The sequence below is a fragment of the Schistocerca nitens genome, chromosome 7 (assembly GCF_023898315.1).
Source record: "Schistocerca nitens isolate TAMUIC-IGC-003100 chromosome 7, iqSchNite1.1, whole genome shotgun sequence".
In the NCBI taxonomy this organism is placed as follows: domain Eukaryota; kingdom Metazoa; phylum Arthropoda; class Insecta; order Orthoptera; family Acrididae; genus Schistocerca; species Schistocerca nitens.
Genome location: NC_064620.1, coordinates 386,943,803 through 386,956,167, shown reverse-complemented (window position 1 = coordinate 386,956,167; position 12,365 = coordinate 386,943,803). Strand labels below are relative to the sequence as shown.

The 12,365-nt window shown below is 36.8% G+C and overlaps 1 protein-coding gene across 1 annotated transcript in view; it reads right to left on the bottom strand.

Annotated features, from left to right (window-relative positions):
• LOC126194994 (protein unc-80 homolog) overlaps positions 1–12,365 on the bottom strand; it is a 1,036,886-nt gene that overhangs the window by 675,713 nt on the left and 348,808 nt on the right. The window contains exons 11-12 of the mRNA XM_049933411.1: positions 7,963–8,025; positions 7,744–7,883 (exon numbers count right to left, since the gene is read on the bottom strand). Coding sequence (XP_049789368.1) covers positions 7,744–7,883; positions 7,963–8,025 — 203 coding nt within the window. The remainder of the gene's footprint in view (positions 1–7,743; positions 7,884–7,962; positions 8,026–12,365) is intronic.

The window sequence follows — 12,365 nt, the reverse complement described above, 5'->3', positions numbered from 1 at the left end:
TCCTTATATAATGGATTAGGAACGGAACAGGGGCAGAAAAGGTTAAACAAGTGAGAAAGGCATAAAGTTGATTTTATTATTAACTGCTGCTGAGGTGTTCAATATTAGCACCAATGTTGATGAGATGCTGCATCCATAAAAGGACATGATCAACAGTTTCTCACAGCAGTTCCAATGGATTCTGGGCAACATGTTCCTGTATACTGGCTTTCAGATCAGATAGAGAGTGAATATGTCCTTGGTAACATGTTCTTTTATACATCCCCAGAGCCAAAAGTCACATGATTTCAGGTCAGGCTATCTTGCATGCCATGCACCTGGAAAACCTCTGGAGATAACACGTTCACGGAAAATTGTGTTATGTGTATTTTCACTGATTCAGCAACATCATGCATGAAAACAGGGACTTTACACATAGTTGCACTCTTCCAAAGTAGGAATGACATGCTGTATAAGGAGATATATTATCAAATATGACAGTACATATGACAGGCACTCTGGGTGTATTCTCTTCAAAGAAGACTGGACCAAGAATAAAGGCGCTTGTGAATCCACACCACACATCACATATGGTGAGTGCAATGACTCTTCATGCATGACAGGTACTCTAAATTTGGCAGTTCTGTGTATTCACTGTACCCTGTAGTGTAAAACATGCCTCGTAACTCCACAGAATATTGCCCAGCTACATGTCATCAACTGCGATCCATGCCAGAAACTGAAGAGCAAATCCAGAACGTTGTTGAGGATAACAAGGTTTCAATTGCTGCACTGTCTGGATCTCCCAGGTACTATTGCCTAAAATAGATCACAAAACTTTCTGTAACATTGCCCATGGGGTGGACAATTCTCATGATTCTGCACAAGCACTAACACTATCTGGGGCATGTGCTTTACATGCATGGTCATTTACAGCAACAGCAACCTTGTTTAAGCACCACACCAAGCTCATCTGTGTTTTCAAATTTCATTATCATCTTCTTTAAACCATTTAATAACCTTGAGCTTGTCCTCAGATCTTTCAGTCAGTGATACTCTCTCACTGCAACACTGTAATTGCTGCTGTTTACATAAAACAGTACACAGTCTTTCTTCTCAATAGCCATCTCACATTATAGCTTGTCAGATGATAGCATGGATTCATACCATCATAAAAACAGTGTACAATGCCAGATCGGCACCTGGTGGCTACAACTGGAACTAATTCCTTTTTTTTTCCAGCAGAAATCAATTTTCTGTAATGCATTAGCATATCTATCAAGTTTTGTTGCCCTACGATAATTACAGCCCACACTGGACCTCCACGAGTAGCTGCACTTTAATTATAACCACTCAGTATTATAGCAATCATGTATGCGTGTGATAAATTGTTTCAAGTGTATGTAAGATAAAATAAATTAACATGATCATTTGTACATATGGTCAAACTTGACCACAATAATAATCTGTGGAGAACTATGTGAATTTTATTATATGTAAGTAGTGTTTATCTCCACTGACTTTTCCATAGACTTGTTCTACATCTGTGTGAGAGTTCACAAGACCAACCAAATTAAATAAACAAACATTGCTATTATCAGAAATTTCCAAAAGTGTTTTTCTGGTTCAGTAAAGATCCAACTTAAAAATATGTTTTATATCTTTTGAAAGGAAGAGCTCTTTTTCCTATTAATACAATGATTCACTGTGTATAGAACACTGCCACACAAGGCTACAATAGCCAAAAGTCCATGGTGGCTAAATACTACTTAATTACAACAGATATAGAACAAAAATTGATGCCATGTAAATAATTGTTGCTGGATGCTATTACTAGAACTGTGTTCTTAAGCAGGCAACTGATATTCAATTGGAAATAATTTTATTAATAGAGATAAAGAGTTCCAGTTAAGGAAGACACGAAAGATACATGAAATCTATAACAAATCAAAATTATCTTCATTTTGGCAGCAAAGGGTTTTAGAGTTCAATGGAAAATTCTACAAAAGTACAATAAATCACTAAACCCAGAAAACTTACACAATCACAATAAACACAGTCATTTATTCAAAAACTCATGCAAATTCAACTCGCACACATATCTGCAATCTCAGGCAACTGAAACCACACTGCAAGCAGCAACACTGGTACATGATGGGAGTGACAATTGGGTGGTGGTAAAGAGGAGGCTGGGGTGGGAATGGGGAGGGATAGTATGGTGGGGGTGGCAGACAGTGAAGTGCTGCACGTTAGATGATGGCAGGGGAGAGGTGAGGGGAGAGGGGGTGTAGCAGAAAAGAAGAGACGTAAAAAGACTGGTTGTGATGGTGGAATGACAGCTGTGTAGGGATGGAATGGGAACAGGGAAGGGGCTGGATGGGTGTGGACAGTGGCTAACAAAGGTTGAGGCCAGAAGTGTTACGGGAATGTAGAATGTGTTGCAGGGAAAGTTCCCAGCTGCGCAATTCAGAAAAGCTGGTGTTGGTGGGAAGAATCCATATGGCACAGGCTGCGAGGAGCTTTCCCCTCGTAACTCACTACCCCCAGGACTGGAGAAACTGAATTACATTCTCCGCCAGGGTTATGATTACCTCTCGTTGTGCCCTGAAATAAGAAATGTCATGCCTACTATCCTTCCCAGCCCTCCCTCAGTGGTATTCTGCCATCCACCGAACATACACAATATACTCGTCCATCTTTACACAGCCCCTACTCCCTATCCCTTACCTCATGGCTCGTAGCCCTGTAATAGACGTAGATGCAAGACTTGTCCCATGCATCCTCCCACCACCACCACCACCACCACCACCACCACCACCACCACCTACTCCAGTCTAGTCACTAACATCACCTACACCATCAAAAACAGGGCTACCTGTGAAGCCAATCATGTAATCTACATGCTAAGCTGCAACCACTGTGCTGCATTCTATGTAGGCACGACAACCAACAAGCTGTCTGTCCGCATGAATGACAACTGTCAAACTGTGGCCAAGAAACAAGTGGACCACCCTGTAGCTGAACAAGCTGCCAAACACGATATCGTTCACGTCAATGACTGCTTCACAGCCTGTACCATATGGATCCTTACAACCAACACCAGCTTTTCTGAACTGCGCAGGGGGGAACTTTCTCTGCAACACATCCTACATTCCCGTAACACTCCTGGCCTCGAGCTTTGTTAGTCATTGTCCTCATCCATCTAGCCCCTTTCCTGTCCCCATTGTAGCCCTACACAGCTGTCATTCCACCATCACATCCAGTCTTTTTATTTCTCTCCTTTTCCACCCCCCCCCACCCCCCGATCCCCCACCCCACCTCTCCCCAGCCCTCCATCTAACTTGCAGCTCTTCACTGTCCACCATCCCCACCCCAGTCTCTCCTCCTTACCTTACCCCCAGCCTTCTCCTTACCCCCACCCAGTCGCCACTCCCTTAACAGTCATGACCTCATCCAGCGTAAAGCAATGAATTTTGTCCCACAAGTTGACTTAAATCATCTGGAGTTGCCTGGCTTGAATGGAATTATTGTGATAGTTGACACATTGCGGCATAATAGTCGTCAAACACTCATCTTTTTCTGCAGTAGCATATAACATGTCCAGGGTATCCCCAGTCGAAGCATACCAGCATGTTGTCCTCCATCCTGCAAATGTGTGTTCTTCTGTAGGGCATTCACAAATCTGTGTTCTTCCCTAAGGCGTTCACGTCTTCCACTACGTGGACTTGTTGCTAATTGTTACCAAATGTTTTCTTCAGTCCAGTGTGGATTTTGTCCAAGCTATCAAACTTCTCTTCCTTGTTCTTTAACCACTGCTGGGCTGTGCCATCCAAGTAAAGGTACACATTTGCCAAGTTATCCCACCTGACATAGTTGGTGACCTGATCAGATCCTTTCAGCTATTTCATCAATTGCTGACCAGCATCTCTTGGAAACACAGAGTGAAGTGTGATGTGTTTCCTGTACTGGAATCCACTGATCTCTGGAATATGTTGACATCAAAAATGATGTACTGCTTTTATTCCAGTTGCTGCTCATAGAGGTGACAACTTTTATTATGTCTAATTGGAGCCACAGTGATGTAGATGTTCTGAAAACTCCAGAATCTCCACCAAACAAAGTCACTTTGTAACCACAGTCAAGACCAAATCTGAAAGCAGGACCACCAATGAAGAACAACACTTAGTACTGAAAGCATGTTTATTACAGATACCAACTTACAGAGACAAAAGAACTGCTGACCATGGAGAGTGCTAATATTTACACAAATCTCAAATATTCCATAATATACAAACATTAAAAACATAATAAACTGTGAAAAACTTCACATCTGAACTGGTGACTCACAGCATACCAGCAAACAATCGTAACAGCTATTACACACTCAATGCAGCACAGCTCACAGCAATGTTCTTCTAAAGTTCAGGCACAGTTCACCTACATGCTCCCGTCAAAACTTCAAATTCCTCCTTCAGCTATGACACTACCGACTTTTTTCAAGTTTATTGAATGTGTAAATTTTCACTCATTTTTGTTGGCCTTTACACATTAGTAATAATGATTACTGGCACTGTCTCATGGTCACCACTACCCGTATCAATGTGAACACTTTTAAAGATCTCAGTTCTATTTGCAATCATCAGATTAAGAGACAGACAGTTGTTAAGACACACTGAATTCAGGAAGATGAAGGCTCATGCTATGTCACATCATTCTGAGTTAGGTTTTCTGTGGGCTTTGTAAATCACTTCAGGCAAATGCCGAGATGGCTCCTTCCACAATACCACAGCTGACCACTTGTCCAGTCCTCTCCTAATTAAACATGTATGTAGATTCATATGCCTGTAAATATAACTTCTGTTTTTCTTGTATTAAGTTGACAAATACTGTACGAATATAATGTGATTCTTGAAGTAATAAATTACTAATACTAAAAGAAGGAAATAAAGAAATTGTGACGGTACTCTACATATTACTTAATTAAAATTATGAACAACACATAACAAATGACCATTTGTATTTGATGATTTCTTTATCTGTGGATAATTTATGCACATATGTATTTCTCACATTTGAACGATCAACTAGACAGAAACTTATTTAAATAATGCCTATCCCTGTTCTACAGTTACAGTTTGTTATCATCTATGATTGTAAGTTCTATTAATAGGTGTACTCCAAAAATGAGTTTAATATTGTAATGGGTCACCCTCCTCTAACATTACCTTTTTTTTTTTTTATAGAAATAACAGATACCAGGTATACTATCGAATCTTGCATAGGAGAACATTATATCAGCTGTCTAAATGAATGAACTTAATATGATTTTGTATATGATGTGTTATGTTTCATGCAAAAATATGTACAAAGAAATTAATTTGTTAGTACTATGTGTGTGCAGTTAAAATTATTCTTCTTTTAAAAATATTTGAAATTATGAAATCTCTGGCATATTTAAAATTCATATTATTAATTGCACAATTTAACGCAAATTATTAAATTTATTTCTGGACTCATTTATAAAATAATCTTACATCTTAGTGAAGATTCTTCTTCTGTCAAGAAAATTTGTAAACTCTTTTCTTTATAAATACTTTGGAATGTTGGGAGTAATGCAGAATGTTGGTAGTTGTGGGTATGCTGATAAAATCAGACGTGTTTTTGATTGTGTCATCAATATTGTAATTTGTGGTGTGATAGATGTGAAAATTGTAAAGTAAATGTGATTTAAAAGAATGGTATAAAATAAAAAGATATTCATAGCAACAGGGAAATCTTCATCAGGTTTCAGTTCAACAAGAAACCGCAACGTTATAAAAGTTACAGCCTCAAGAATGTACCCCTAGACATAAAAAGACTTGGGACCCACAACAGGAAGAGAAAATCGAGATAAGTCAAAAAGCTTTCAAAACTCTTACAGACAGAGAATTTTAATAGTGATCTGTAGGACGGTAAGATAACAGGTGGGGAATCAGCCGGGATCTATTTATTGATAATGAAGTCTTGTGCATTGCAGAAGGAGAAAGGACAGTAATTTGCATCATTTCCAGTTTTTATATACATTCAGAAGCACCAATCACTCGACAAAAGAAGACCCTAGAAGTGCCGAACAAAGTCGTATCAACAGTGATGAGATAATACCAACAATGACGGAGGAGATCAATTGAAAGAGGACTTTACAACTACGATGAAGGACATCAGAAAAGGAAGTACAAACTATTTGTGAAATTAATTTTTTTTAGTAGACTCCTAAGAAAACGAATAGAGACAAGGGTTGTTGTGACGAAACATGCTGGGATATTTTTACTTCCTCTCTTGTTTTGCCATTTGCCTCCTTAAAATTCATTTTTTCACTTTTAACTAATTACCATTAACTTACACGAGTATAATCTGCATTATATAAAAGAGAAAGGTTGACCCTCAGTTTTAAAGAATATAACACCAGGTCTAATTTTGTGCTTAGTTTTATGTATATAATTGATTTTCTAATTTATTTTGAGTATGCCTAGTTAGTATCTTTTGTTATAGGGTGATATCAGTAATTGTTCTGTAACTTAAATTATATTGTTGATTTATAAACAAATATAAGTTCTATAATAATAATAAACATTTGAAGGACCAACTAATAGTATTCTTAAAGGATCTATTCGGCTCTATTTGTTATCAAAGTCAGCCCTTAATTAATTCCAAAGTAATTACCAGTTTTATCAAAAGTATTGTTTGTGTAACTATATATGCTAATTTCATCATTTAAATAAATAATTCGACCTAACTCTTGTAGTAGAAGAAACTATTAAAAAGACGCAATTTTTCAATGTATTCAGTTAATTTAATGAGTAAAGTTTTAATTGTAATTTCTGTAAATTAAACATCGAACAATGTGTAGTTTCAGTGTCTATTATTGTGATGATATGTAAGCATCGAATTTTTGGTCCTGAGACAGTCAATCCACAGCTGAGGTTCAGACAAGAAACCTGTTTTGGTTAGAAAAAAAAATAATGCAATCAACCTAACCATGAAATAAAGTGTTACACCAATAGGCCATGTGTTAAGACAATGACAGTGTCTGTTCAATGTATTTGAAAGACTGTAAAATGTGTGGTTACAATTTTACTGCTCATAGATGTTCAACAGTAAACTATTGTGGCAGTATGTTGATGTCTGCCTGCAAACTATTAATGAGGCTTATTGAAAGTAAACAATAGTGCACTGGCCATATTAACAGTGTATATTGGGGGGTTGTGAATAGTGAAAGTAAAGAACTATGAAACACAAATGAGCACCTGTCGGCTACATCATTTAAAGTAGTCACTGTTGAACTTCCCCCCCCCCCCCCCTTTTTCAGTCAGTATAGCAAGACAGTACATCGACACCAAGGACAATAAATGAGGACATAAAGCAGGTGAACATCACATAATTGTGATGAAGTGAAATCTGTAGGACACAGCCTAGACATACTTGAACCAAGTGAAAGTGTAGTCAGCAAAGAAACAGTGAAAACCAATATTTTGCAATATTTTTCATCAGTTTTTCAGTTCAACAAGAACCCGCAATGTTATAAAAGTTACAACCTCAAGAATGTGCCCCTAGACACAATAAGACTTGGAGCCAACAAGAAGAGAAAATCAAGGTAAGAAAAAAAGTTTCTCTTTTGTATATCTTACGCTTCTTGAAACTTTCGAAACTTTTATAGTCAGAGAATTATAATAGTGATGTGTGGGAGGGTAAGATTACAATATCTAGATTTATTTCATAATATATTACCCCATTTTTTGCATTGGTGGTTTTGCTCTCAACTGTTTGGTGTCTGAACCAGAAATTGCAGTCACTTGCTCGATTGTAAGAGTTGCTCTTGAAGCTGTTGCATTGCGACCCATTGCAACATGAAAAATACTTGCTTCTGCCTGTAAAAGACACAATGATATGACAGTATTTAACACTGAAACATTGAAATAAGACAAAAGGTCACTGAAAATCACTTACAGTGTATATTGGGGCTTCTTTTATGCTGTCTGTCTCTGGTAAGGAAGGCAACCGGAAAATCACCTGTGATGTAAAACAAACAATCAATACATATAGTTAATGTCTTTTTTTGACAGTCAAGTGATAACAAACTTGAATATTAAACTGTATTCAGAAACATTGTTTTCAGCAACACACACACACACACACACACACACACACACACACACACACACACACACAGAGAGAGAGAGAGAGAGAGAGAGAGAGAGAGAGAGAGAGAGAGAGAGAACTTAAGTAGATTTAGAGAAAGCTATGACAATGTTAAGTATTCATTTGAATATACTCTTTGAAGTCCTGATGGAAGCAGGCATAAAATACAGTGAGTGAAAGGTTATCTACAACTTGTATGGAAACCAGACTGTAGTTATAGGAGCTGACAGATATGAAAGGGAGATAGTAGTTGAAGAGAGAGTGAGACATGTTTCTAGCCAATTAGGTAATTCTGAGCAAACTTGATTAGGAAAAGTGAGACTAAAAGCAGTAAAGGTGTTAACATTCTATATAAATTTAAATGTTAGGAAGTCTTTTCTGAAAATATTTGTCTGTAGTGTCTGAAATGAAACGCAAATGATAAATGGTACAGAGCATAGAATATTGATGGAACTGGACCATCTAAACAAGACTTTTGTTTCCAACAGCTACAAAAATGAATAAATTAATTTAGAAGGCACTGGCAAGCACAAATATGCAATGACAAGAGCGAAGAAGGAGGAGACAATGAAAGAGAATATGAGAATGCAAGCACATATTTCAATCATCTGTGAAAATAAAGAACCTCCTGGGTAGCATGAAAGATAAGCTCAGATCTAGTACACCTGGCTCTACCACATTCCATGTGAATGTGGAAAATCTTATGTTGGACAGACATAACACTAAATTGTACATGGAGAGCAAGGTTTGACTACAGTAGTTATGTACAGATGAAGAGGCTTGTACAGAATTGAACAGCATGGAAAACTGCATCCAAACAGCTTTCGGAATAAAGACTACAACATCAAAAAACGTTTTTAAAGGTATATGATAGTAAAGGAAATAATACAGAATGAGAAGAGGTATGGCAGAGAATGTAAAAATAGATGATAAAGATGGGAGGGGTCAAAGAGTTGTGGAGGACACATACTGATAATTTCCTATATCCAGAGTAGCAGAGGAAGATAACAGATATAGTGGAGATGATTGCTACACTGAAAATGGAAGAAAGATCACATGTGGATAGAAGTGGATGAGACACTTAAGCACTTGGAATTAGGAAAGGGTCATGGATAGATAACTAAGTATGGAAAGGACCAGAGCAGCAGAAAAAATGAAGATATGGTAGTAGTATTGAGTTATGAGATCTGCATGGAAGTTACTACGAATTTCAGAAAACTGGAAGGAGGCTATAACTGCACCTGTCTTCAAGAAAGGAATCCAAAAGGTTTTCAAAAACTTTTGGGGAACTACCTTTCTGTGTCACTTTGCAGATATTTAGAAAGGATCCTGGATAGACAAATACAGAAAACAGTGGAAAAAATAGCACAGAGAAAGCCACAAATTTCTATGATGCATCTTGTATTTAAAGAGAGACAGAAACAGGAACAATGTTGTGAGTACGGGAGAGATCTACTGATGGTCTTCCTGGATTTAGAGAAAGCATATGAGACTGTATCCAGAAGTAAAATTTGCAAGGTATTGAAAGGGAAAGGGATAGAGTAGCAGTGTGTACTGAAGATAAAATAACTGTATGAGGAAGTGTATGCTGATAGAGACCGAGACAAGGCACAATGGAATGAATGAAGCAGAAAAGCTCTCTAAAACATTATCTCAGTTACTCCAGTTACTTTTAATAGCAATGATGGAAGATATAATGATACATATCAAAATGATAGAAGACAGAAAAATGGTTATTTGCTGATATTTGATGGTTTTTGGGAGAAATAAGGAGCAATGGAACATTAGGGAAGAAGCTGTGAAAAAATATAACGTGAAATGTAATGTAATAGGCGGAAGAGAAGGAGGGAAAGGGGAATGACAGACTTTAAAAATGACAATGGGCGAGGAGTGCTGAAATCAGTGGAAAGTTCAAGTATCTGGGGAGGTATAACAAAGATATAAGTGGACATGTAATTCAGTCTGATATTTGTATGAGGAGAGTGAGAGGAATGATACAGAACAAAAACGTCCTCCATAAAAGTAAGAAGGCGAGGGTTGCAAAAACCTGGGCTATGAAGGCAAGGGGAAAAAGTAAGTGGAAATGAATAAGATTAAAATGGTATGGGCATGTGAAGAGAATCAGTTGGAAGAAGATGCCTATGAAAATGCACAACATGAAGATGGAAGGCAAGGGTTCAATGGAAACACCAAGGGACAAGTGGCTAAAAGGAGAGGAAGAAAGCATTCAGAAGAAAGGAGAAGATAGACAGATGGCAACAAAGATGTGGTGGGTAGACCTAAGTTCCAAACAGACCCTACCAGTAACTAGAACCTGTACAAGATGATGTTGGTGTCGATAATGTTCTGTATCATTTGCATGGTTCCATTCATTATTTCCTACAAATTTAGAAGAGATAAATAAACAATAGCTTTTATAGCTTTTTGGGATGTAATCAATGAGAAATTGAATGAGAAAAAAAGTTTTAAAATTGGAGAAATGTGTTAGACAAGAAATTAAAATGGTTAAAACCTATATTTATAACATGAATTGTTTACTGAAATTCTAAGTATTGACTTTTTTGAACAAGAAGGAACAAACAAATAATTACAGTGTGCATACATGAATAGATCTCACTAAGCAATTTGAACCAATGCTTATATTTTAAATGAAAAAAAATTCTGAAGGTCTGGTGAAGGAATGATGTACTACCTAGTATGCAAAAAAATTAAGTGAAGAAACTATTTGGAGTCAGGCAGCAAATGCTTAAGTTGAAAGATTTTAACAATTTCAATGTTGTTGGTCTGTGTATCTCAGGGGAATTATACATGAATGATTTTTAGGTTTTGTTTATCTATTAGCAACTGAATAAATGCATATTCCTTTCATGAAGATGCCTCAAAGAAATTAAAGTAAAATGCATCTGAGAAAATAAAATTTTCATTTATACATTTGCACCTGGACAGACATAATCTAAAGATCATTAATAAAATTATATTTTATTGGGTTCTGTAAGATTACACTGCATACAGGGAATTTACCTGTGTCAACAGTAATAATTAAATAGAACATCGTTTACAGGTTTAGTATCTCAACTAACCATGAACACTGCAACATTATTTTTCCACAGACAAACTTTTCACCAGAAAGTTCCTTACATGTTCTAAACATCTGAGTATCTAGGTCTGCAAACCCCTGCCCCCACTCTCTGAGATGCTTTCATGTTTTCTAAATGTTCAATGTGTGAGTTTCTCCATATTGTTACTACTTAATTCACATATTGTTCAAATGTTCAATGTGTGAGTTTCTCCATATTGTTACTCCTTAATTCACATATTGTTCAAAGTTTCTGTGGTATGCTGTGCACAGAAGATGTTTGTCTGTCTGCATACTACACTTGCTGCTTAATAATGAATACTATAGCATTTAGTTTTTTAACAGGCATTATTAGTATGCTGTTTCATTTCAATAATCACAGTATTATCTACAAATATAGAGACTTCCACTTCCACTACTTCCATCCTTGTTTCTTCTACCTCAAAATCCATAAGCTCACACTCGTCTTTTTTTCTAAACATTATATACATAGCCATTTCTCAGGTTTATTGACAAGTCATTTCCTATATGCCATTGTACTGTGAAGTTTGCAGAAAAAGTACTTTAAGCTCAAATGTTTCAGCAATTGTTTCTTCATTCAGTATCTTCATGTCATCAGCATGCAAAATTTTATTGACTCTCTCAACACCAATATCATTTACTTAATGGCAGTTGCCCTATTACCAAACCATACAACACAACATAGTTAAAGGGTTTGGTTTCTGATTGGAATGTATTCTGTATTTACAAATACTGCTTGCAGGTACTTACATATGTCTGTACCCATTCTCCTACTTGTCCATGAAATGGCGCAGTTTTCCAGCTTTTATATAAGTAATGTATTGGAAATAGTGTTTTGTAAACTCCAGAAACATTGCAGCACAACTTTCTTTTCATCTACTGACTATATAATATGTTCTGAGTTACACAGTTCCTTATGCTGTAGATTTACCTCCTCTGCAACCATTCGGCGATAGTACAAGAACATTGTGTTTTTTTAATATTATTGTGTTTAAGCATTTCCTACTTTTGAGAAACCTGTAACATTACTGAAGTGGATGTGAGCACCATCCTCAAAGACGTTTGTACAAATTGATAAGTATACGTTTAAAATGTTGCACTCTCCTCTTGAGTG